This window comes from Coturnix japonica, chromosome 2 (assembly GCF_054131305.1).
Source record: "Coturnix japonica strain WE chromosome 2, WE-NBRP24, whole genome shotgun sequence".
In the NCBI taxonomy this organism is placed as follows: domain Eukaryota; kingdom Metazoa; phylum Chordata; class Aves; order Galliformes; family Phasianidae; genus Coturnix; species Coturnix japonica.
In genome coordinates, this window is record NC_140664.1 from 20,789,982 (window position 1) to 20,816,405 (window position 26,424).

The following is a 26,424-nucleotide window of genomic DNA, read 5'->3' on the forward strand; positions in this document are numbered from 1 at the left end:
AGGCATTTACAGTGTTTTATATTTAACTTTTATAACCCTTATTTCAACATCTGAAATGAATGCAGCTGAAAACAAGAGGGCCCTACACGTTGCTACCCCCCGGTAAAAGTCACATCAGGGAGAAAGTAAAGTTCTTTCATTCAGGATGATTCTAGTAGCTCTCCACACAAACAAAAAGGGATATTATAATTCTCTAGTACTCAAATCCTGCATTCCAAAGCTTTGAAGAAAGCTAAAAGCCTTATAGCTTCTACCATTAAATAACAATTTATACAGTACATATCAAAAAGACTATTTTCCTGGGAAACGTGTTTCATACTATTATAACTAAAAACATGTATCAAGTAAATTACTCGGTGTATTTATGTATAAAAAAGGGCATGTTTTAAAAGTAGCATCCATCTGTCCCACCAACATCTCGAGTTCCTTCCAATCCAGTTACAAATGTTCATGTGAGGGCTCACAGAGTTCTTTGAGCTTGTCAAACTTGGACCCCCACTCTTGGAGGCAGTCATAGTTTAGATCTTCATCACCACTAAAGGAGTTTAAGGAGCTAAGGCTCGCTGCTAGAGGGCATTCTCCTTCCAAGCAGTAGAAATGAATAGTGTCAGCTGGAAGGTTCTGTAGATCATTGTCTGCATCCCGGATGATTTGAGAAAAATATTCCTTCAAGTCTGGAACACCACTAACAGCTGATGTTGATTGTTTTTGCTGTGCACGGTTTGGGACTGAGACTCTTTTTGGTCTGGTGGGTGTCCTGGAATATGGAAACGCTGCCCTCAAGGAGAAGTGGGGAATGTTACGGAGAGGTTTCTTCAGTTCATCTACATTGTAAGCATTCTGGGAAAAAACAAACAAAAAAACAACCAAAAACAAAAATACAAATGTCAGAGAGAGAATGTAAAAGAAAATGGGTCAAAAAATTGTTTTTAAGACCGATGCAACACAAAACTGGATTCCAAGTTGTATATAAACTGAAGAGAGGGCTGAGTTCAGATCATGCCCTTTGGGTGATGGCAGTCTTCAAATAAATCTAGAATGGTGTGTCCAGAGAAGCCCCCCCTAATGGTAGCCACAGATGACAAGCACGAAAAGGCCAGATTACACTGAATTCTCCCACTCAAAGAGCTAAGGACAATAGAGGAAAAAATAAAAATGATGGGAAAGGAAAGTAAGGAAAAGCTAGATTTGCAAAGGCTGGGTTTGCAAAGACTGGATTGAAGCTGCATCATACCTGGTCATGTTCTCCACCCCCTTCTTCATTATAATTGAAGACATTTTCTCTAACATCCTCCCAGCTTTCACGCTCTTCAGGAATGTGGTAAATTCCTCCTTTCCGAAACCCTGAACTTCCCCACTGACTCCACACTGTATAGGAAACTAAGAGAGCTGAAAGAAATGAATACATATATTTGTTATATGACATATGACAAAATCTGATGTACAATAAACAAGTAGTTACATGATTCCTGGAACCATCATAGAATCACAGAATGGCTTGTGTTGGAATGGACCTGAAGGATAATCAAGCTCCAACCCCCTGCAGCATGCAGGGCTGCCAACCTCCACATTTAATCCACTTTTAATCTGACAATCAAATTCCCAGTTAAAAACTGTGTAATCATTAATACATAAACAATTTATATTCAGGAAGGTAAAGAGTCAAATATGCATATTATATCATAAACTTCATTAAAAGAGTATTTTACTTACCTAAAGGAATCCATTTAAATAGAAGGCATTTTGGCCAATCTCTGGCCTTTCACCAATCCTGAGTAAATAAGATATCCAAAGTAAGTAAAACACTGTTTTAATGAAGGTTACAAATGTAATATAATCATTGGAGTCATTACTATTCTGAGATATGTATGCACTTCATTTTTTTTATATGAGAAACAACTAGTTTTACAGTGTACCAACATTTCAGCCAAAGCGTGCCTAAAAGAGTATACATTGTGAACATTTCTTTCTGCCCTGCACTCTTAATGAGACTTGCCTGTTAAGCTCATAAACCCTCTGGAAAAAAGCTCTCTACCTTCCTAATATGTGAACAGCACATGCTAGATCCTAGTAGTAGATCCTACTTAATATGAATGTGAGGGCCCTGGGCAGGTGAGAGTTTCAGATGGATATGGCTGCACACAGATTTGCACACACAAGTGAAAATTCTTATTTATGAAGGACTGAAAATAAGTGATTCTGGAAGTCAGAAGTCCTAAATTTGCCTCAAGTGGCTTCAAGCAAGTAAACTGTAAATATATGTTCCTTAGCATCCTTAAATGAATTCCTAACTGATGATTTCCAGAAAAGGAGAAATACTGATCACAACATCCAAGGCTAAAACACTTGATTCAATGGAGTAGGATAGAAGATTTGAAAATAAAAAGGAAATGTACTTTCTTTCCTACCTAGAAAGACAAGGAGACACATGCTGATTGCCAAAATAGAGCCAGAGCTGAGTCCAACAGGTCTTCCAGCCTTCACCTGGCTAATTTCACACCATCTTCCCTTGTAGCCTTCAGGGCACTGACAGATAGTCTTGTCTTGGGATTGAGCCACACAGGTACCCCCATTCCTACAGGTCCAGTGTCCACAAGGTGATGAGGTACAGTGTCTGAGCCCTGTAAGATTGTCAGTCACTTCCACTTTCCCAGCTGGACACCTGTCCAACAAAAGTACAAGGTATCTTTAAGGCAGGTGAAGCATTTGTTTTTAAATGTCAGCTTTTGAGTGCACTAAGCCTTTTTCTACAGAGGTGTTCAAAAACCCTTAGCCAGAAGTAGGTAGCTGAGATTAATGGGAAAAAGGCTGGTTAGTACTTAGAATAAGCTTTATAATGTTCATCTGGATTTTTGGGAAATAAATGGTCATTGGTCTGCTCTGAACAGCCACTGAATCTGCAGAGAAAATAATTTCTTCTGATGTGTAGTCAGAGGGGCCATGCAGGAATACTGTGAGGAACACAGATCTGTTTTCTGTAGAAGAGACTCAATACTGATCTTTTGCACCAGGACTGAAGAACAGAGTGCCTGTTATTATTATTATTTAATTATTATGGGAGAAAAAAATGGTGGAATAAGTAGGTTTGACACCAGATTTGCAAGTTTGGCCCATGACAGGAGATGAGATGAAGAGAAGGATTTGTCTTTGGCATCCTTCTGGCAAGAAACAGCAGGGAGTTCTGTTGAAAGCAATTTGCCTGACCAAAGGTGGAAAAATAAAGAGCTTCCCAACCATCCCTGCATGAAAAGAAATAGCTTAATATACCGGCATTCATATTTTCTCCAGAGATCAACACAAAGGAAAGGGCTGTAACAGGGATGGCTGCTGCAGGCACCAGAATGGCATCCCATCGTGACACCCTGCCGCCTCAGAACGAAGCCAAACTCTGTGCTCCTGCCTTCCACAAGTAGAGGCTGGCCATTGAGCTGGACATCACGCAAACAACCTGAAGCAAAGCAGAGGAGGAATTTCATGAGCATAGCAGCCTACATGAGAATTCTCACTTGGGTTTTAGACGCTCCAGTGCACTCAAAGATGCTGCCTTTAGGCTGTAATTCCCTGCTTCTGACAGCTCATTACATCACTTACCTTGGAAATCGCTCTCTGGATGACTGGGAAGGCGGTTTCCTAGCACAACACTTGCCCAGTCCATCTCAAACCACCTATCTGTGCCCAAGACAGATGTCACTTCCTGATCCCCACCACCACTGTTGACGCGCAGAGTAAACTCATTGTTGTAGCGCTCCATGGCCAGCAGGACCCACTGGCCATTATTTATACGTAACGTCTTCATTCTCAGAGTGTGACTTTTGTCCCCCAAGCTGAAGTTAACACAAAAGTAGCCCTCATCCACCTAAAAAGACAATAAAGACCTTTAATAACAGATATCCCCTTCTGAGTGTTATTGCACTGTCCTGCCTCAAAAAATGAACCTGAGTTTTTAAAATTGAAATGGCGTTCTTGTTTTTAAGGGTGTGAAAAGTGCTTTATTTCCAGATAAAAAGTTACCACAAGAAAACTGCAGGTTCAGGAGTTATCAGCTTTTTACTATGCAGAGGATGTTCCTTTATTGTTTCATTATTATTATTATTATTATTATTATTATTATTATTATTGCATCAGCAAGCATCACTGTTTTGATTGTGCTTCATTTCTGAGGACAACACAAATGAAAGTGGTTGCCCTCGTGTGGACAATTCTTGCTGTTTATTACATTCAAAAGTAGATGCTCTTAATCAGAAACTGCATCATTTCTTCCTGTTGCTACACCCCAATACAAATTAGGAGGACTGAGGCAGAAGGGCTCCAAAGCACCCACCTCCAGCCGGATGAAGCTGCTCCCATCTGCAGAAGCCAAGCTGAGCAGCGTGCTGCGTGAGATGCGGGTGCGCACCATCAGCTGGATCCGAGTGCTGAGCGTGCTGAGGGTATTCCTTGGCTCATAATGGATCCAGCTGTCCCTTCCAAAAGCCCATTCTGGAAGAACTACTCACAACATGCACCAAAGCAAAGAGAAAATCTCAGAAACTGCTGCTCCTTCAGAGCTTCAGTGCTTGAGAATTAACCATTTCTGAACATCAGAATTTCAGTTCTTAAGAAACTTTTAGAAAGTAATGAAGCATTCTGGAAAGCGCTCCCCCACTCCAAACAATTAAATTCACATATGCGTGTATCTTCCTTAAGAGAATTAAGAAGAAAAGAACCCTTTGTTTTTGTTTAGCTCAACACTAGCATTTGCAGCTCGACATGTAAGAAGAAACTGGAACCAAATGGAGTGATCCTAACACATCAGGGTATGACTTGTGGATTTTAAACAACTTGTCTCTGAGCACTTAGTTTCTTCCACAGTGGTGAGAAGTAGAAACCAATACATCTATATCAAATAAGCAGTTGGGCTTCTGAATCAGCATCCCAGTATAATGCAAAATAGAATGAGAATTAAATCTAGGCAGATGTTTATGAACAAGTATCGTATATCTGCAAAACATTAATACAAATAACTGAACTATACTGACCATTCACATGGTCATTATAAACAGTGAGGGCCAATCATGACTCGAGTCCCCATCAGGCAAGCTTCCACTGAGTCATTTAATGTCACCTTTTAAGCCTTGTGTGGGAGGTAGAGAAAGAAAGAAAGGGTCTGGATGATTGCAGGGTATTATTCTGTATGCAGGATGGAAAAGTAATAGCATTAAATTGAAAGGGTACGTGCAATACACCTGTCCTGCAACACATTGATTCAGTGCTACCTATCATATACTCCTTTCCAACTGATTAGTGCATTCAGGTTAAGGTGCAGAGGGGGCTAGTTCCCCTCCAACTTCACACAAAGCTTCAGATGTTATGGGGCACTGGTACTGATAGAGACTGTTACAACTAACTTCACTGTTCCTATCTTGTTCCTAGAGATAGAAGACAGGCACATGGCAGGTAGTCCCAATACGCACCTATAACTCACATCTGGTTTGTGTTTCCAAGCAACGGCTGATGAAGGTATTAAGATGAGAAAGTCAAAGCCAGTTCAAGCATATGTGCACCGAACATGGCTGAGGGCTATTAGAAGCACTTCACACATTAAAGACTTCATTGTTTAGATTTTTGAATGTTGCTAAAACTTTGTACTTTCTTACAATGCGTCAGAGGTTTTCATTATCGCCTCTTGCATGCTTTTGTTCTCCGATGCACATTTCATGCTGATTTTGCATGGGATAACACATTTGCTGGAGCTGTCCTTGCTTTATGTCCCTACACGAACTCACTGCTGTGGTCTAATGGCATTACACAACCTCCAATTCATTCCAGTGGCAGAAGAAAATGCAATTATCCTCCTTTTATGGATAGAAAACTGGGCCGGAGGACTCTAGTTTTGTATCCCCAGGTTTCATAGAGAGAACATTCCAAGCTGATACCTAATCACTTTTCAGACCGCTGCAGGATGACAAACAGCACCACACTTATTAAAATAAACTTTTGATCACTATGGTCAGATGAAGAATGCACAAAGCATTTTTTTTTTTCATCTTAAACCACTGAGAAATAAGGTGCCATGTGATGAAAAAGGCAAAACAATGCATTTGACCATTTGCCTACTCCACAAAGTAAAGCAGAAGACCCTCATCTGTGTCATTACCTTCATTCAACAAGATTTAGAAGGATCTTTGCTTCGCTGCAGATCTAAAACATTCCCAGAATACAGCATGGTCTTATTAAGATCCTAAGTTCAAAGCAAAGGCAAATTCAGAGCAGTGTGTTTGATGCTGTTCCCACTGATCCCTGCCATGAGTTTCCCACTAGAACTTGCAGTACCTTTGTCACACGTGGGTCCAGCATATCCTGGGGTACAGTCACAGTGAAAGAAGTTCCAGTCACCAACACACCGACCATGGACACCACAGGAGACCATCCCAGTACTCTGACACATTTCATCTGTGAGGATGCATCCTGGAGAGCTGTTCAGGGACTCTGCAGGGCGTTCCAAGTCATAAACCTAGGAAAGGACAAGGAGAAGCATCACACTAAATGTCTACAGTTGGCAGCGGTAGACCCAAGACTGGCCTTAGCATCTCTACCTTAGTGTCAACAATGACATTGCGTATGCAGCCAACAAACCCTCTGAAGCGCCTTTGTGAGTCATGATGAGGCAAAATCTTCTTCACTCCACCCAGCTGTAGGGGCTGGTGACCACTGAAGATCCTGCTCATGCTGAGGGGAAGAAGGGGAAAGAATTAATGGAAAGAAAGAACACATTTGGCTGGTTTTGGTTTGGTTTGGTTTTTCCCCTCCCTTCCTTTCCCTTAGCTCTTTTAAGTAATCATGTTTCCAGTTCAGGGAATATTATTATTTGTTTTTACCTCCACGTCCCCATAGTCTCTTCAGAGGCTTCACAGGAGGACAGATCCACTTGAGAGATCTTCTTAACAACACCATCACTGTCTCTAGCTGAGCCATTTATGCAGTGGTCAAGAACCAGCTTCACTTTCTGAAGAAAATAATTATTGATGAAAAACCTCTACAGAAGCAAGAAAGGGTTCTTAAGGGATAACTAGAGACATAAATTAGTACTTCATCAGGATCGTCCATATGTACACTTGCCTTTCCATCACTTTTAATTTTTATATTGTGCCAGCGGCGATCTGCAACATTAACTTTTTTGGACAGTTGGAGGTAAAGTTCACCAGAGCTATGGCTCACAGTCAGTGTTGGGACACCACCAGACAGCTCTGCAGAGAAAAGATTGTTACTGGATAAGCACCCATGTCCCCATGCACACCCAGCTGAGCTCAAAATAACGCTTTAGTTTGAGGAGTTCTTTAGCTACTGGATGGAATTTAGTTTTAAAAAGTCCAACTTCCAATACAGTGACAGAACTCAAACTGCTGGGTATAGAACATCCCCAGTTGGAACAGACCCACAGGGATGACCGAGTCCAAATGCCGCTAATTCTGGTCTGTACTGCATCCTCCTTATTCCCCAAAAGTATCTTTCTGAATCATAAACAAACAAATGGTAATTCATTTTCACACAGAACACAGAAAAAATACTGATGAAGGTGCTAACCCAACGCAATGAAATCTTCCAGCTGTCCAGGCTGCCCTCGTGCTACTGGTCCCTGGTACAACAGAAGGCCATCCGCGACTTCAGTGATGAACTCTAAGGAGATGCGACTCTCAAAGCAAGGCTTAAGAGGAGGAAACCAGGCATAGCCATGGCCCTTGAAGCTGTGTTTTGTCTGCTGGCAGTCTGGTCCATGGAAATTAGCAGAACACCTGCATCTGTGAAAAAAAAATAAGAAAAAATCCACTATCTAAGCAGGTTATTCGGTAATCTAAGTGACACGATTAAAGTGTTCAGTGACATCGAGGTAGGCTGCAAGAAACAAGGACATCTTGCAGGTTGACATTAAGGGAACCATGACTGCTTGCAAAATTCCCAATGGTTCCATGAAGACTACAACAAACCCAGATACCTACTTGAAAACACAAGTCCATTTGCTGGACCTGTGTGAAGTACAACGGAACTCAGACCTGTCACAGTGAGGAGACATGCAATGACATCCATCCCCCAAAGCTGCCTGTCCTCCTCCTTATAGACCAATGCAGAAGCTGCACCCCAGATAAAGCTCTAACCAACCTGTAGCCCAAATCAGTATCCACACAGGTGCCACCATTCAGACATGGGTTTGAGGAACAGGAGAGACGAGGACTCTCCCGAGCCGCACAGCTACACAGGGCAGTGCTCAGGACCGTCACAGATACCAGTGAAATGCTTCCAGCTGTGGTTATCGTTGGCACATGACTGTGCTCATGCTTGCTGATGCATCCGCTGCTATGAGTGCAGTTAGCGGTCACACATTCATCAATGCCAGTCTGGGTGATATTTATATCCAAGATGTTTTCCAGCTGTGGAGAACAATTAGTTATATTCATCTAGCTTTTCCACAAGAGGAAGCTGTCAAATGACAGCCATGAAAAGACCAAGCCTTATTTATTCTCAAAAGTGATTGCTGTGCCATTTCCTTCCAACATCTACCTCAGTCTATGCAGCTAAAGGCAGCTCAGCCTGGTATGTATTAAGGCAAAAGCCTTGGTAGAAGTCAATTATAGTGTGAGTAAGCATTAGAAGACAAAAGTCTTGTCATGGTCTTCATAAGTTAAGTAAGTTCTATTCACTTTTAGTTCTGATAGATTATTTATGTAGAATCTGAGATCTATTTTTAATTTGGACTTGTGACTTAATACTGGGAAGGGTGAACTAAACTTGGCAAACCTTTTCTGGCAACAGTGAATTATTACTGCAGCACCAATTACACATTTCCAAAAGAGAGTCATTTAGATCTTAGCGAGACTACTTTATTTATTTATTTATTTAGGATGCGCGCAAACTTCATTACATTTTCAATGCACACGTCCAACTTGTTTCTCCACTGGATAATGGCTATTTTATTGCTTTGTGTTCTTTACTCAGAAAGCTGGAACTTTTGAGTAAGCACAGGTTTGTGAGCTTCAGCTACAGAACATTTCTGTTCAAGAGAAAATAAACTGAAACATTAAGGCACCCATGTAGAAAGGTAGCCGCCAGACAACGTCCTTTTTACAGGGTTTTACAGTCTTTTCAACAGGAAAAACATGCTCACATCCCCAAAAGTGAGATCACTGTGACTCAGCATGAATTTATAGGCTGGCTTTTAAAACTTGCCTAGTTGAAACTTCTAATATAAACACTACGGGACAATTTGACTTTCTTGACTAAAATTATCCATTTTTCTCACACACATCCCTCAGTACTTCTAAATAGGCACATTCATTAGGCAGTGGACATAATCTGAACAGATACAATAAGAAGATGCTGTGGTTTCTTATATGTACTTACCCATGCTCTGGAGGCCGCTACATTGCCATTAAGTTTTTCTGCTTTATAATAGGGTGGGCCATAAACTGCAAACCAAACATCAACCCCTTGTGTTTGACTTGACTTTAGTACACTGAAAATGTGGACATTTTCAAGTTGGACTGATATGATTTCTGAGAGCAGCTTCTTCAACTGGTTGTATTTACTCTCTTTTTCAGGGAATTGGGATACGAACTCCTCTGGGGTGATATCTGTAACAGAATTTAAACAAACACGTACCTCATAACTGCTGCAGCAATAAGAGAGGAGACCACCGCAGAGCAAATATTAAGGCTGCAGAACATGAATTCAACTGCAAATTCATCACTCTTTTCACTTTTAGGCTCTGAAATTTTTCATGCTGGCTTCTGCTCACAATTTGCATTCTGAAGCTTTTTGAATCTTGTTCCTTTCTTTTATTCTTTTAAATCAGAAACATAGTTAAGTATGTTTTACTTTTTCACCAAGATTGAAACAATTTGCTGAATTTCAGGCAGGCAGTTGTTCAAACAAGGATTTTTTTTTTTCCCCTGAAACATAAATTGGTGTTTTGTTGAAATGTTGGTGTAGAAATCTTGTGTCTTTGTTTTCTGCACCAGACATGCATCTCTGGCTGATTTTCCTCCAGACCTTTTCCTTACATACAGTAAGGATCCGTTAGAAGAACATGCAAATGCTGATGCATTTTCAAACCCTCATCTAGCAAGCTGCTGACTCCTATCATACTAAAGAGCATTAAAATTTGAAGTAACATGGCAGTAACATTGAAGAGGTAGATTTCAGCATTATGATCCCAGTGTACTTTGTCACCATGCTTACCTTTGATTTGTAAAGAACCAGCATTATGGAGGGCATCATCTTTGATTTCCTTCACTATAATCTTTACAGTTGAGACAACATCTGGCCAAACACCGTCGATGACTCTAACCCTTATGTTGTATGTTCCTGGTGGGGTTCCTTCTTTAATAGTTAGCAAACCTGAGTTATCATTAAGGATAAAGTACCTGCAATAAGAGTTAAGCCAAGGAACAAGCTGTGAGAAGTTAAAAAGCTAAGAAGTCACTATTATCACTGATGGTTCCTCTGATGCACTTTATTTTGGGAAAGCTACTAAAGATGGCAGATGTGTTCCCTCATGAAGGAACAGGGCAGAACCTCCACGAGTACACTGAGGTTTCTTCCTGCTTCTGTGCTATAGAAAACTGAGTAGGAAGACTGATGCTAGTGTAGCCAAACCTTTGCAAACAGTGTGAATTGCTAATTTAGGTACGTTCATTCCAAGGGACACAACCCACCCCAATGGCACGCGTACATCCCAACTCTGCTCACAACTTTGGTGTGAACACATCCAACACATATATGTTCTTATAAACAGTGGTGAGACTGGAACACTAAACTCCAGTAGTCTGGAGAAGACAGGCTGGAAGGCAATGGGTATTTTTTCTGTAGTGGCTCACTGATACTGGTTATGGATATGACTATGAATGGGGACTTTGGAACAGTGTCCTGGTGGATAGGGCATCCCAGCAGGCAACAGGAAATGGGTCGCTTTGGCACACAGCATTATTTACTGTCGTCTCACACTCAGTCGGGATTCTGGAGAGCAGTCTTACCAACAACGTGCTTTTGCACACTTTTTTTTAAAGGAAGACAGTTTAAATGCATTCAGTGTTTTTGTGTGTGGGTAAGTTTCCCATACACTTCACCCCACTTCCACTTTTCTGTTTAAATACCTTGATGTTTTTCCTTCAAATTGGTAAATTTTACTATCCCAATCATCCTCATCAGGGGCAAGGACTTGACCCAGGACAGTCGTGGGCAGGATACCTAAAACAACACAGCACATAACTAGCATAGTCAGAACAATCATATCTACACAAATAGATTGGCCACTCAAGGATTACTGGTTTGCCTTAAACCCCTACAGGAATAGTTATGCTGATTCCTTGATGATGTGCACCAGCATGTAAATACCACTTACTGTAATGCTAACTGGGTGTTTGCTACATGGCTGTATGGATTCAGTTCAATCAGGGGCTGCACAAAAAACAATCAGGAAGGAAAAAAAACAGCCACCTCTGAAGAAAGATGTAAGAGAGATCCAGAAACAGTGCCAGAACAATTCTTTTCACTATTTTGGCTGTAGTCCCCAACCAGCTTGAAGAGTGGTTTAGACAGGGATTGGGGTTTGGCAGAATAAACAACCAAAATACTGACTGAATTACAGAGGGAAAAAAAAAAAACAACAAACCCAAAAGAACAACCAAAAAAATAACAATTTGGAAGAAACTTCAGCAAGATAGAGAGGATGTCCAAAATACAGTACTCAGGCTTATTTGGTGTAGGTGGTAAGACTTTGGGGTGAGAGGGAAAGTGGTATGTATTGTGCTGTTTATAAATCCTCTAAGAAAAACTCACAGATAAATGGTTTGGGGCTTGCTTTTGTTTAAAATCAATAGCCATTTCTGAAGGAAAGATCCACAAATATTTGAATTCATACATCCACTAAGTAAAGAACCAACGATACATAAAGACCAAAGAATGCAGGATTTCACCTTGTGAAAGGAAATGGCACTCTCTCCCAGAAATCAGCAGTACAGATGAGTTTTACTTTTAAAGAGGCAGCTAACAGAAAATTCAGGCTTAATGAAAAGATCTGGTACTTGGCTTAGAAGCAGACTCCCAGTGTTTGACAGAAAAGAAAAAGCCAGGCTTGGTTTCAGCTTTACAATAAGCTGAATTAAGAGTGGGTATAGAACAGGCAGAACATTTCAACACAAACAGAGGGTCAAGCGGAGCATCTATACAGAAGTAGTTTCTAGAACGCCCACAATTCATACCCTATTCAGTGTCCTATTGCACCATATGTCATACAGCGGAGAAGGGGAAGGAAGGACTGACCTGAGCCTACATGGATGCAAGCAACCTAATGTCTTTTTACTTGTGTGGTTTAATCTGCTGATGGGCATATTGTGTAGGACACTGGATCACAGGAGAACTGCAATCTAATTGCTAAAGCAGAGAGGGAAAGGAGGTCTCTCTCGCAGTGCTGCAGCCAACATCTGCAGAAAATTGCCCTCTAGCAGCAATTGTCAGCTTTTCTTTTTTTCTCTGAAATGTTAACTGTGCTGTAAGTGCATCCGGAAACAAGCAGCCATTACTCAACTCTGATAGAAACATACAGAACAGCAGCCAGCTATCCTCTCAAATCAAGGCTGTCTCAGCGCCTTTCACAAAGCAAGAGGTCCAGAGACCTGTGCACTGCCCACTTACCGTTCTTTATGTGGGCTTGAGCAAACCTCAGTGGCACTGCTGCTAAGAACTTATATGGAACACAACAAAGTCCTCTTAAGAATCTCACAGCTGCTCCTTTGATACTGTAATACTTGGATGCAAGCATCAGAGGACTTACCATCATAGCTGTAAATGAGACATTCCATGTAGCCAGCAGAATGCGGGTGGTCATTTTGGTCCCCAATATTCACAGTTAATGTGTTGGTGGAGCTCATGGGTGGAATCCCACTGTCTGTGATCAGAATGGGCAAGTGGAAGACCTTGTGCACTTCCCTGTCAAAGGTATGCACTGCAGTAAGCAAGGCACTGCCGTTATGGAGATCCTGCAAGTGGAAGTTACCAAGACTATCGAAATTGCTGAGTAAGTGAAAGGAGAAAGGCGCTCCATTAACTGCAGTGTCACGATCCTTTGCATACAGCAAAGTAGAAGTCTCGTTCATTTGGACAGACTGTGGAGAAGCTGTGTTCTCCCAGACCACTGGGTTATAATGAGCCTCAAACTCTGGCCCATTGTCATTTACATCCTGCAGAGTCACTAGAACTGTGGCACTGCAAGACAGAGGGGGGTGTCCCATATCGGTGGCAACAACAATGAGCTGGTATTGTGTCACTGTCTCGTGATCCAGCACTCCTGCAACTATCACCCAACCATCACTAGCCACAGAGAACTGGCCACCTGGATCAGACTTGTTCAGCAGGTGGAAAGAGAACCTTCCATTCAGGCCAGAATCCAAGTCAACAGCAGAAACTTGAACAACCTTGGTGCCTAGAGGCACATCTTCTGCCAGAGATGCCACTTCATAGAACTGGGGGTAGAAGACAGGAGCATGGTCATTGGCATCCTCCACATAGATCACACAATGAGCAATGCTGAAGAAATCCAAGTCCTCAGCTTTCACAGTCAAATTAAACACCCTCTCATGAGGTTTCTCAAAATCAATCTGCTTTCGTAGACGTATAAACCCACAGTTGTTGACTTCATCTGTCTCTATGAAGAACTTGTGGTCATTGTCACCATCAACAATGCTAAATGTCACCATGGCATTTTCTCCCTCATCTCTGTCCATAGCAGACAGCACCGCAACCTCAGTGCTAATACTTGCATTCTCAGAGACAAATGCTGTGTAGATCCTTTGCAGGAAGACCGGAGCATGATCATTTACATCAGTCACCAGAATAGTAGCAGTGCCAGTCCCAGTGAGTCCTCCTCCATCTCTGGCCTCAACCACTAAGAGGTACTTGTCTTCCTTCTCCCGATCCAGGGACCCAAGCATGGTATAGATGGTGCCACTAACTGGGTTAACTGAAAACAAGTTCAGGTTGATTTCATTTTGGACATTCTGAATGATTTGGTATGTTAGCACAGCATTCGTGCTGGCCTTTGGGTCATCAAGGTCCATTGCAGTCATCTCCATGACAGCTGTGTCTGCTGGGGAATCCTCAGGGACATAACCCATGAAACAATCATCCGACATGCAGAGAAAAAGGGGTGCATTGTCATTCGTGTCCTTCACTTCTATGATCACATCTGCAAAGCCAGTCAGTCCCTCTCCGTTCTCATCTGTTGCAAGAACAAGAAAACGCCACGTTGATTGTTTTTCACGGTCCAATCTTCTGTTTGCACTGATCTCACCTGTGTTCTCATTGATGCTGAATTCACTCCCAGCTCCCTGCCCATGCAGGGAGTAGCTAATAGCATTTTGATCTGCCTCTTGGTCGGGGTCTGCTGCAGAAACCTAGATCAAAAACACAGCAAGGAAACATTTATGCAAAAGAAACCAGTAAAACATTCTTCTTTTATTGATAGCAGTTAGGATTGTGCAGACTAAAAAAAAATAGCATGCATTTTAATAACAAACAACTCTTGGCTTGAGTCACCTAGGTCAAGTACTTTCAATAAACATCAATGCACAGCCTGGAGAAACAAAAAGATCATGTTTAGAGAGACTAATGTATTCTACTTCCCATTTTATTTTGGAAAGAGGAAATAACTGCAGAAAGAAGAAAGTGGGAGTAATAATAGATCTGTTGAGCACATGTTTCTTATTAAACTATTCAGAGCTGTAATACAAAGAGAAATAGCAACTTTCTCTCAGAGCGAACAGAAGGCTGTGAAGACAGGGTGCCTGCACATCCAAGTTGATTACCAGCATAGAGAACTAACTCCCAGCTCCTGATCTGCACCCAGGGATAGTTTGGAAGTCTACTGGTTGAGTCAGAAAGGCAAACCCCTTGCCAGGGCATGTTCTAACAACAAAACAGTGAAGATGGCTGAGTCCCACAATCCAAGAACATCCCATTAAATGTTTATTTTGTAGCATGTGTAGCTAAAGAGTCTGTGAACTTAAATGTTATGAGGTATGCGTGCCTGTGAATTTAAATGTCTGAGCTCAAATAAACATTCCTTTGCTTTGTAAGGAAAGCCAACTTATCATTCAGCATTTGTGGTGGTCAAGGTAGAAAGTTCAAGAAAAGTCAACCAGGCTCTCCTTATTCTCTTACTTACAGAAAGTTCCTGGCTGAATCCCAGTTACCAGGGCTTACTCACTTGAAACTGTCTCCTTGTATTTCTGTGAACGGATGGGACTGAGCCATCCTGAGCTCAATCCTGGAAAAAAAATGTCAGGTTTTGTCCAGCTTCATGCAAACTCTTTTACCTTTAGAACAAGCACAGGCAGATCTGTGAGCTCCTCCAGGACACTGCCCTGGTATTCATCCTGAGTGAACACTGGTGCTTCATCATTCTTATTGACCACATTGATGATGATAAGAGTGTGATTTTCCCATTTTCCATCAGATGCTACAAGCCGAAGCTCATAACGTTGTTCTTCTTCATAATCCAGAGACTGAACGATGAAGACAGTACCAGCCTCAGGTTCCACATCAAAAATTCCTTTTGTGTTTCCTGATGTGATCTGATACCTAAGTCTGGCATTTGCACCTACAAGAGAAAGCCAATGACTGCAGCCTGTACGGTCACTCTTCAATTCAGTTCTACATGGTGGACACGTACCTGAGACAAACCTTATTCACTCAAATCAGAAAAGGATGTTACAGAGTGTGTAGGAGGCACAGTCACAAACATGATCCATGCATGTAAGCTGAAGGGTATATGTATGGGAGATTTGGGGTCAGATCTGTATTTTTAGCCACAAATATGATTTGCAATCACAGACAAGTCCCTGTTTATTGGTAACGAAAGAATCGTGTACCTCTAATTTATTGTTCACTCATTTAAAATAAAAAAGTAAAGCACAATCAAAATATTAGAAGCTGTTTTTGCATAGGGTTTCCTTAACCTTCTACTTCAAGTGCCAACATTCGTTAACTTTCTTGGTTTCTTTTTTTACCACTGGATGGTGCTAAAATATAATGGCATTGCTCAGTTTTGAGAAATAATTCATCTGAGAACATTTGACCTGTAAATCTGACCATTAGAGAAACAACCTTATGGACAACGCTTAGGAATACTAAGAAAACTTAAAGAGAAAGGCATGCAGGGCAAGACCACTCACCCTCATCTTGATCATCTGCCGTTGCTGTCACAACAGGACTTCCAACATCCCTGTCTTCATCTATGCTGACCTCATACACCGGCTGAGGAAATGCTGGGGCATTGTCATTCACATCACTAACAAAAATCCTCACATAGGCCGTGTCTAAGGAGATGCAAGATGAACAAGCACACTTGAAAGGCAGAGGTGAAACGCTTATTCCAGACATCTCGCACACCTGATTAATCCAGTAAAGCTAAGGAACCCATTTTCTGATATATACCCAATATAGAATTTATTACTAGTTTTACCTGTGTTGGGCTGCCCACGGACACCAGGCCTGGCAGATTCTGAAGAGTCCTGAGATTGAACTTCAATCAAATAGGAGGCTCTTTTCTCTCGGTCAAAAGATGCACGAGTGGAAATAATTCCTGTGTCAGGCTCAATGCTGAAGAACTGGTAGTCCTCACTAGCATCTTTCAATATAAAGTAGCGAACCTAAAAGGCAAATAGTTAAGGCGAGTTGCATTTTCCACTTCCATTTGCATGTCCAGGTGTCATGACCTCCCCCTCCCCCAATAGCTTTCTGGGTCTCTCTGCAAGATGGCAATGCTCTAAGGGAAAAAGCTCTCATCTGGACAGAATTTGAGAAGACTTTTCTCTGTCTCAAAATTAAGACAAACAAAAAACCCAACACAGTTCTCAGGCCAACTGCACCAACCACGTCAAGGCCCATCAAGCACAGTGTCTCACCTCCAACAGTGGCTGGCAGGAGTCAATTAAATTATTTACAATATCAAAACTTGCCTGCTGAAAGGAAAAAAGTTGGATGCAAGGTCAAACCTGTCCATGAAGACCTGAATCCAAGTCTGTTGCTAAAACCTGAACCACTGATGTGCCAACATCAGCTCCTTCTGGCACAGACACCTCATAGTTGGAAGACACAAAGAATGGAACATTATCGTTGACATCTGCAAAAGATGACAGAGTGAGATAATGTTTGAAGTCTTCCAGAACATCTTTATTTATTCTAATTTTTCCCCACAACTGTAATCTTGTTTGGAGAAAAAAATGGGCGTAGGTTTATGTGGCTTTGTAAGAGTAGAGCCTTACAGAGAGATTTTCATACATGGTGTGTTAGGTCAAATCTTTCAAAATCGATCCTGTTGTAAGGACATTTTCATTTAAACTGTTTTTACCTCAGTGTTAAATAAAAAATTATGAACGTAATGAAAAAGTTAAATTTCTTATATCAAGCTCAAAAGTAACCTATTGTAGCTGTTTCTATAGTGAAGAATATTTCCAGTGATAATTTGGGATCTTTATTAGATTTCCCCCTCTACAAAAAGAATTCTTTGTGCTTACATTTAGAAAAGCAAGTATTAGCAGCAGGTAAACATTGACACACCATTTCTGCATTACTACATTTCCAGAACTTCTGGTTGTACTTAGAACACGTCTCAGGCTTTTTTATGACTGTACAACTTCCTTTGATAGCATGGAAATGCATGAATTTCTTAGGCAAGTTTGTCATTTCATGTGCTTCACCTTAACTCATGGTGTTATAGTAAAAATAAAGAGAAATAAGGAGAATATTGTTCTGAATGAGCTGCTCAACCAACAGCAACGCTTACCTGTTACATTAACATAAACAACGGTAAAGGAAGCTAGAGGAGTCATTGCCACATTCTGTGCCCGGACTGTCAGCCTGAAGAATTTGGTTGTCTCAAAGTCAAGTGGCTCAGCAACAAGAAGAGAAGCAGATCCATCAGCTCTATTTGGCCTCAGGTAGAAACGAATTGGCAAGTTTGTCTCTGGAATTTGACCCTCTTCCAGGTTATATGTAACCCTGGGATCTCCAAGAGGGGACGTGGCTTTGATGGTCTGAAGGAGAAAAGAGCCACCACGTGTGTTGACGAAGCACAGGGTTGGAAGTGTTCAGTGTTCGGTTTGATGGGGAGAACAGTGCATGCACGACTAGGACAACAGATGAGAGAAACAGTTAAGGTCCATTCTGAATATCTGAATTTCAACACACAACATTTATGCTTGTTGCAGGTCTTTAACCAAGAACAAATGTACCTGCTTGTACAGTTTATCCTAGAGAAGAGAAGGCTCTGAGAAGACCTCATAGCAGCCTTCCAGTATCTAAAGGGAACCTATAGGAAAGCTGGGGAGGGATTAACTGTCAGGGAAATGCATTGCTAGAACAAGGGGTAAAGGCTTTAGATTAAAAGAAGGAAGATTTAGATTAGATATTAGGAAAAAATTCTTTGCTATTAGGATGTTAAGGCACTGACGTAGCTTGCACAGAGAAGCTGCGGATACCCCAACCCTGGAAACATTCAAGACCAGGTTGGGTGGGGCTTGGGGTAACCTGGTCTAATGGGAGGTGTTTCTGACCATAGCGAAGAGCTGGAACTAGATGGTCATCAATGTCCCTTCCAACCCAAACCATTCAGTGATTCTACATTTCTGCCACAGATGCAGAGAGAGCACAACAAAGAAAGAGGAAATGAAGAGGGAGGTAAGCAATCACACTCATAACATACCACTATCTTGGTGTCACGGATGGTGTTTTCAGGGATCGTTACCCAGTATCTGCGCTGCTCCCAGCAGGGTGGCTGGCTGAATGCACTGGTGATGGTTACGGTCAGCTCCACTGTGCTGCTCCTGTTGCCCCCATCCGTTGCTACAATATAGTGACTAATGCGTGCTGTCTACAAAATGAAGAAGGATCAAGGATATTTGCAAAGCATTTTGTGAACATCAAGACCCTCTGTGATGGGTCTGGGGGCTGCTCTGTTCTAGCAAGCGGTCATTACCTGGGGGATCCTGTGGTTCACGTACACCCAACCCGTGCTGGGATGGATCTGGAAGTACTGAACCTGATGTGCTAACATGGAATACGTGATGGCAGCGTTCACACCTTGGTCACTGTCATGAGCTGTGACACGAAGGAAACTCATCCCTACAGGAGTGTCTTCACTGAGGAAATCTTTGAGAAGAGAAAGGTATTGTCAGCACATTTGTTCTGACTGCCTCTGTCAGAACCGTTCTGTCACTCTGTGCCTGGCATCATGAGGGACTCTGGAATCGGGGCTGAATGTGAGCAGTAGCACCCAAACGGGGAGGCAGGGTGTGATGGCAGTGCCTTCGTGCCAAGGGTTTGAGGCAGCCCAGCCCTCCTCTGAACCTGCTTTTGTAACTGTCATCTGAAAACCTGCCAGCAAAAAGGTGCATAATTTTTTTCTCCCTCAATATCTACATTTGTTGGCAGCAGGGCAGTAAAATTATAAACCAGCACCACTCCACGAACACAAAGTTGAGCTTTAATTAGCTTCTTATCCCCCAAGGTGTTTAGTTGGCCTAGGATTCATGTCCCCGGTGTGTCAGTACAGCCAGAACTGCACTCAGAAGAGATCTACCAGCATTAAAATAGATTAATGAAAATGGGATTTATTACAAAGAAACACTGTAAAATACCCTTTCTTTGTGTTTAGATTTATACTTTTAGAGTCAAGTCCTGTTAAATCACGTTGTGAATAAAAACGTTACTTGGAAGGGTCTTTCTCTCTTATTTCACGTACTTTTACTTGCTGCTGACATAACTAGCAATTACTGTGCCATCCACACTGTGCAGAGTTAAGCATTTGTTTAATGCCTTCCTTTCATGCAGATTTATAAGATACGTGGCTTAAATGAGGGATTTGACTCATATGATAGTGCACAGAAACAAAGAACCACAACTTCCAAGAAGAGCAGAAACCTATGACTAATGGCATTTGATCTTGGCAGAGAGGAAGCTATTTTTAATTCTGTGACGTATGCACATTGATCACATAGCTGCAGACACTGGAAAAGTGCTCCACATAAAGTGACCTCATTGTCTGCAGTTTCCCCATCCCAAAGATCTGCCTTTGCTACAGGACCTCTGCTGGTTAGTGCAAAAAGAAAAATTATGCCCATACCTCACAAGTGCCAGTCACCATAACTACCGAGTGCCACCACTCAAGGGCACAGCTTTCACAGTGAAGGTAGAGAAAACACTGGTGGAAATGCAGAAATTCCTATCTCCAGTCAGTACCTTTTAACCAGTTTGTCATTTCACAGAATGCAGAACTGTAGGGGTTGGAAGGGACCTCTAGAGATCATCGAGTCCAGCTCCCCTGCCAAAGCAGGTTCCCTACACCACGTCGCACAGGTAGGCATCCAGGCGGGTCTTGAAGTTAGTATAAGATACTCTAAAAGGTGCAAAATAAATTCATTTCTGTCTTTGTGCATATTGCTAATGTATAGACTGGCCAGGTTGGATGTGGCTCTGGGCAGCCTGGTCTGGTGGTTAGCGACCCTGCACATAGCAGGGGGATTGAAACTAGATGATCATTGTGATCCTTTTCAACCCAGACCATTCGGTGATTCTATAGACATATATTTAGATTATTTCTTAGCAGTTCACTTCCCCATTATAAAATCCCGCCATAAAGCATTCAACTTTTTGAATCCTGCAAAAAACTTCTGGCCTCTCTGATGCTAGAGCCAACATACTTATGAGCCATCTTCATCTGAATAGAACGTTGGTGTCTTGTGTGACATTTCCATATAACTAGCAAAAAGCCTCCAAAACTGAGCCATTTTCATACGTCATCAGCCATTTATTCTTTTTGCCATTCTTGACGAGGTTATTACCTGTCCTAGTCTGTCATCTAAGGAGCATGCTTGTCATTTATGGATGGCATGAAATGTACCCAAGTGCACCATTCAGTTGGAGGAGCAGCAAGTAAAGTTAGATCAAAGACTGATGAAAAGGGCATCATGTAGGGATGAAAAAGGGAATGGCACCAGGGCAAATCAGAAGAGCAAGCTCAGCAGCACAGTTATATGAGGGATCAGGGCTCACAGCCAGCTGCAGACTACAAGCCAAGGATTTCAGGTTGTTTGACAAGAGATATATCTACTATCACTCCAACCCATTTGAATAGGGGCACTCCATCAAGGGGACAAAGATGATGATTGCTCTTCTAGCCAGGGCTGGCGAATTCTCAGCCACAATGTCATGCATTGTTTTAAGATACTGAACAAAAATTCAGTGTGCAGAAAGACGGGGCAAGGGAAAGACACATAGGAAAGGGATCAGATTTGGATAGTTTGTAGGACTGCTTTTAAGAGTATTGCACTGAATAAAATGCTTATAACAGTGATCAGTTTTTCATACTTGTGCTAGCAATGAGATAAGCAGTAACTGGCTCAGCTGGCAGCAAATAAAGACATAAAAACTCATAATCAGTATTAGGAACTATTGATCAGGTTCGTGTTACAGCTCTGGGACAGGTGGTTAACTAATCACTCACGTTGGTAGCGACTGTTCTCAAACTTGGGATCGTTGTCATTGACATCAGCAATCAGGATGGTGATCTGACAGACGCCCATCAGCGGCTCCTGTGCTTGGTCTGTCGCGGTGACAGACAGGGTGTGCTCCCTCTGCTCCTCACGGTCAAAGCTCCGCGTGGTGGTGATGACCCCTGAGGACACGGACACCTCCTGACTGTGTGCCACAGCCTCAGGGCTGAGCCTGCAAAGAGGGGCCACCACTGCTCCCATACAGGAGAGAGGGAACTACACACTCAAGCTGTTTGATTCTACCATACATTTTATAGCTGCACTTGATCCAATAGGAAGAGAATTGACTCCAAATAGTTTTTTACATTTGTATTGAACTGGGGTTTGTTGCCCTACCTAATTTGTCTTTTTAATCGCTATCAACTTAAGTTAATCAATATACATGGTTATCCACGTAGCTGTTATAGTTAACCCACCAATCAGACCATGGCATTCTCACTGAAATACAATGGCATTTTCATTTCAACACAGCAACCCAAAAGCCACTGACCGGTGTCCGAATCGATGCTGAAGCCCAAGGAAGCTCCATCACGGTGCATGAGCCCATACTTCACCTCTCCATTAACACCAAGGTCTGCATCATAGGCTTCTACCTGCAGCACGTACGTGCCCGGAGGCTGGTTCTCCAGAACCCAGGTGCTGTCACTGTAGTAAGTGCACTAAAAAACACACCCAAACATCCAGCCCTATGCATTACACCAAGCCATGTGAATTAGCTGCACAGTGGCAGCACATCTGAGAAGAACTCAGAAGAAAACTATATAGGCACAAAGAAATAAAGCTGGAAGGAAGAAAGAAGATGGAAAAAAAATAGAATGAAGACTTTTCTATGTAAGTACAAAGAAATGTGTTCAATTACAGACTTACTCTGTTTTACACATTTCCTTCACCAGGAACTCAGAAGAATCTATAAGGTCAGTAATAGATGGGAAAGGAAGACATCTTACCTCTCTGAAGACAGGCTTGTTGTTATTAATGTCATTAACTCCTACAATAACCTCAGCAAAACTGCTGAGAGGAGTGGGTCCACCGGAGACATTGTCATCTATTGCAGTGATGTTTAGGATGTATTGAGGCCCTTTCAGATTGGGCGCAGGGCTTCTGCGGAGCTTAATGATACCTGCATTTGGAAGCATGAAGTGCTTTATTTTACCATGTAAACAAATAAGCAAAATAAATAGAGCATCGTATTTCCCTGCCACTATATCTTGGTTGCAAAGCACAGGGCCCAGTCATCACTGAATCACATCAGCCATCACATCAGACAATGCAGTCCTTAAGAACCACTGTTATACCTTCAAAAATACCTTTCTTTTTATTTATTTTTATCTCAAGGTTTCAAAACATGCTTGCTTTGTGCATTCGACAGATGTACCTGCATAGAAGCCAATTAGATATTCCTCCTTTATTGAACAGTGCCACACTTCATTCAAAATGCAGACATTTAAGTGACTTAAGGACTAGTGCTGAGGTAAGACACTATTTATTATGTGACAGCAGAAACTAGGCTGTAGGTACTTGGTAGCCCCAGAATGTATTCATTTTAAGTAAAATCTATTCTCTTTTTAGGATCCATTTTCTCCTATGCTGAATTTGTGTTTGGAGTATGGAAATTAAAATATAAAAGATTGCTTAGAATTGTTATATCTCCTAAATGTGCCTATACGAGGTTAACTGCTGTAGACTAATGCTGTTAAAACTATGGATAGTAAAAGGATGTGGACTTAGAGTTATAGGAAAACTAATGATGGAATCTTCAAAACCTCTCTGAATATCTGCCTCAGAGTGATTAATCCAGGTACTTGCATTCCCTTACAGCCATGCTGTAAAAGCTCTCTTACCTTTCTGACTATCCAGTTCAAAATTGCCCTCCTCATTTCCTCCAGCAATTAGATAGAGCACCCCATCTCCATCGGGGTCCTTGGCCCGGACAGTAGCCACTAAGGCACTGGGACCAGCATCTTCTGAGAGGAATGTTCTGTAACTGAGGCATAAAAGGGAGCAATCAATCACATTCATTTACAGCTTCCAAAGCCCTTCAGACACATCACTGGTACAAAAAAAACCCCAAGCATTTAGTCAAGCTTTATCAAGGTTACACACATGAACAGCATCTGTACAAAGCAAAGCAGGTGTTCAGGCTGGCTTACACAGGCTGGGAGAACACAGGGGCCTCATCATTCACATTGGCCATTCGAATGCGCACTGACGTGGTTCCCGTCCGAGGGGGGTGTCCTTTATCGACAGCGATCACCACAAACTCATACATATGTTTCTCTCGCTCAAAGTTCAGCCGCTGGTTAGAATTGATGACCCCGTGGGGGGTGATGGAAAAATCAGTGCTCTGGATGAAGTAAACGATCTCTGAGTTGGAGCCAGAGTCGCAGTCTGTGGCACGCACTGTCAGGGAACACATTTAACAGACCTGTCATGCCAGACAGAAGGTTTCGCTGTGCTGTTTCCCACCCACTAAACTTCTTTATGGACAGACCTCGCGCAAAACTCTTTTCTCCATGGAAGTTGTGTTGCTGCGGGAAGGAGCACAGCAGGAAGCAAGCCAACAGCTCTGTCCCACGTGCATCCCAGCAGCAATGCAAAAGCAGGGAGCCCAGCACTGCATCCTGCCTTGTGCCAGCAGCACTCAGCACCGGTAATTACCACACAATCAATATGCACACTGTTAGAGCATTATCAGCCACAAACTGTGTCCTCGCTCTCTCAGGGGATGCCGTTCCCATTTAATTAGCTCCCAGCTACGTTATAGCTAAAGCGCTTTTTAATTACCTGGCACTTCAAGGTATAAAGAGTGATTAAACATCGCTCCCTGGCAAGTGTTTGCTCAGTACAGCGGTGTCCCATCTGCTCGGCAGCAGCAAATCAGCAGAACAAAGAGTGCTTACATGCTGTATCACAAGCACTGTAAGAGCGGGAGCTCACCTCTTTAATTACTCTGCCATTTTTCCTGCTCAAACAACGAGGCTTCAGCTCATACCCACACCAGCACTAAACCACCTCCTCTTTCAGGCAGCAGGACACAAGCGTGGCCACTGCAGCAGCCAGCAGGGTTGAGGAAGGCCTGAGCTTTAAGCAGTGCATTTCTGTTCTACATGTGGCATCATGATTGGCTATGTAATTAGTAGATTAGATATAAAAAAGAAACTCTCCGCTATGAAGGCTGTGAGGTCCTGGCACAGCTGCCCAGAGAAGCGGTGGGTGCCCCATCCCTGGAGACACTTAATACCAGGTTGGAAGGGGCCCTGGGAAGCCTGGTCTGGTGGGGCACAGCCCTACCCATGGCAGGGGGTTGGAGCTGAGTAGGCTTTAAGGTCTCTTCCAACCTAAAAGCCTCACGTTTGTGATCAGGGTTCACATCCAAGTAATGCATGATCACCCTACACACAACAAACTTGGAACAGTGATCAATAATCCACAAGAATAAATGTAAAAGTTCATGAGTTTTCCAAAGGTTTCTCCTTTAACACTTTTAAAGTCAGTTATACAGTATTAAAAACTGTTTATGAGACAAAACTAGCTGCTGCCACAACACACGTTTTATAAAGCCATTGCCCACCACAGAAGAGTATTTTCTTACGACAGAAACATGAACCTGTATCACCAACGAATGGGTCTGTGACAAGACTGAGGTGAGAGGTGCCAGGAAGGTGTTCACCTTGCAGGAGAGATGTGCCAATAGGAATGGTTTCAGGAATGTTGTCCCTGCTGTAAATGGAGTTCTGGAATTCAGGAGAACAGTCATTTTCATCTGTGATGTGGACCTTAACCTGAGACAAAAAGGACATGCTGAGACATAACTTCGTTTTCTATGCTTAGGAAAATATGCACCTCATAGAGACTTTTCCCTTATATCCGATCTAAATCTCCCTTCTTTTAGTTTGAAACCATTTCCCCTTGTCCTGTCACAAGAGACACTTCTAAAAAGTCGGTTCTCTTCTTTCCTACAGTCCCCCTTTAGGTACTGGACTCTCTATACATGATAAATCATTCAGATGATGAGGTGATGGAGATGGATGGGACAGTGGGTGTCAAGCGAAGCACTCCCTGTACCTCAGTCACACTGCTCAGTGCACTCCCAGTTTCCACGGCTTTCAGGAGGAGGTGGTAAAGGTGGTGCTCGCCCTCATAGTCCACAGGGTGGGTGAGCAAGAGCTCACCACTCTCCTGCCTCACAGTGAACAGCCCACTGGGGTTTGTCAGCAGTGAGTAGGAGAGTGGCTGGCTCTGAAAGGAAACAGCCTCAACCACTGCCACTCTGTAAAGAGAGAGAGAATAGTGTTTTACTCCAAACTGATCCCTGACACAAGTGAGACAGCTCACCTAACAAAGCAGAACTTACTTTTCTCCTGGTGGAGTGTTTTCAGGAACAAACACACTGTAGGACATGTTAGTGAACTGTGGAGGTCGGGAGCCCACCAGGATAGAGATGGAGGCCAAAGGGCTCTTGTTGCCATACTCATCCGAGGCTTGCACTGTGACCACATACTCCTTGTTCCATACCAAAGGTAAGCCCGTGGTCATCACGATCCCAGTATCCACATCGACCTGAAATCGCTCTTCGCCACCTACCAGTGTACATACAGAGCTGGTCTGAAAAATGCCCCACAGCACGAACATTTGAATCATAGAATGGTTCGGGTTGGAAGGGACCTTTAGGGATCTAGTTCCAAGCCCTGCTATAGGCAGAGACACCTCCCTCTAGACCAGGCTGCACAAAGAACCATCCAACCAGGCCTTGAATGCTTCCAGGGAGGGGGCAGCCACATTGACGTCTTCAGAGTTTTAAAGTAAACTACCCTCAAATCATCTACCTGTATCCTTGCATGCA

The 26,424-nt window shown here is 42.6% G+C and overlaps 1 protein-coding gene across 2 annotated transcripts in view; it reads right to left on the reverse strand.

Moving 5' to 3' along the window:
• Nucleotide 1: 1 nt before the first annotated feature.
• LOC107310350 (neural-cadherin-like) overlaps nucleotides 2–26,424 on the reverse strand; it is a 29,970-nt gene continuing 3,547 nt past the window's right edge. The window contains exons 3-34 of one of the 2 annotated variants that reach the window (XR_014942480.1): nucleotides 25,936–26,161; nucleotides 25,647–25,851; nucleotides 25,252–25,363; nucleotides 23,732–23,981; nucleotides 23,423–23,565; nucleotides 22,529–22,701; nucleotides 22,072–22,240; nucleotides 21,533–21,703; nucleotides 19,007–19,179; nucleotides 18,734–18,901; nucleotides 17,816–18,065; nucleotides 17,025–17,152; nucleotides 16,493–16,679; nucleotides 16,203–16,346; nucleotides 15,345–15,628; nucleotides 12,806–14,423; nucleotides 11,127–11,220; nucleotides 10,213–10,397; nucleotides 9,376–9,605; nucleotides 8,137–8,405; nucleotides 7,564–7,778; nucleotides 7,099–7,226; nucleotides 6,858–6,985; nucleotides 6,576–6,708; nucleotides 6,313–6,493; nucleotides 4,322–4,488; nucleotides 3,592–3,856; nucleotides 3,268–3,448; nucleotides 2,409–2,662; nucleotides 1,714–1,771; nucleotides 1,235–1,389; nucleotides 2–840 (exon numbers count right to left, since the gene is read on the reverse strand). Coding sequence is in view for 1 of the 2 variants with exons in the window: in XM_015855901.3 (XP_015711387.2) it covers nucleotides 439–840; nucleotides 1,235–1,389; nucleotides 2,409–2,662; nucleotides 3,268–3,448; nucleotides 3,592–3,856; nucleotides 4,322–4,488; nucleotides 6,313–6,493; nucleotides 6,576–6,708; nucleotides 6,858–6,985; nucleotides 7,099–7,226; nucleotides 7,564–7,778; nucleotides 8,137–8,405; nucleotides 9,376–9,605; nucleotides 10,213–10,397; nucleotides 11,127–11,220; nucleotides 12,806–14,423; nucleotides 15,345–15,628; nucleotides 16,203–16,346; nucleotides 16,493–16,679; nucleotides 17,025–17,152; nucleotides 17,816–18,065; nucleotides 18,734–18,901; nucleotides 19,007–19,179; nucleotides 21,533–21,703; nucleotides 22,072–22,240; nucleotides 22,529–22,701; nucleotides 23,423–23,565; nucleotides 23,732–23,981; nucleotides 25,252–25,363; nucleotides 25,647–25,851; nucleotides 25,936–26,161 (7,388 nt within the window). In the remaining variant the exon portion in view is untranslated. The remainder of the gene's footprint in view (nucleotides 841–1,234; nucleotides 1,390–1,713; nucleotides 1,772–2,408; nucleotides 2,663–3,267; nucleotides 3,449–3,591; nucleotides 3,857–4,321; nucleotides 4,489–6,312; nucleotides 6,494–6,575; nucleotides 6,709–6,857; nucleotides 6,986–7,098; nucleotides 7,227–7,563; nucleotides 7,779–8,136; nucleotides 8,406–9,375; nucleotides 9,606–10,212; nucleotides 10,398–11,126; nucleotides 11,221–12,805; nucleotides 14,424–15,344; nucleotides 15,629–16,202; nucleotides 16,347–16,492; nucleotides 16,680–17,024; nucleotides 17,153–17,815; nucleotides 18,066–18,733; nucleotides 18,902–19,006; nucleotides 19,180–21,532; nucleotides 21,704–22,071; nucleotides 22,241–22,528; nucleotides 22,702–23,422; nucleotides 23,566–23,731; nucleotides 23,982–25,251; nucleotides 25,364–25,646; nucleotides 25,852–25,935; nucleotides 26,162–26,424) is intronic. The other variant, XM_015855901.3, reaches the window with a different exon arrangement.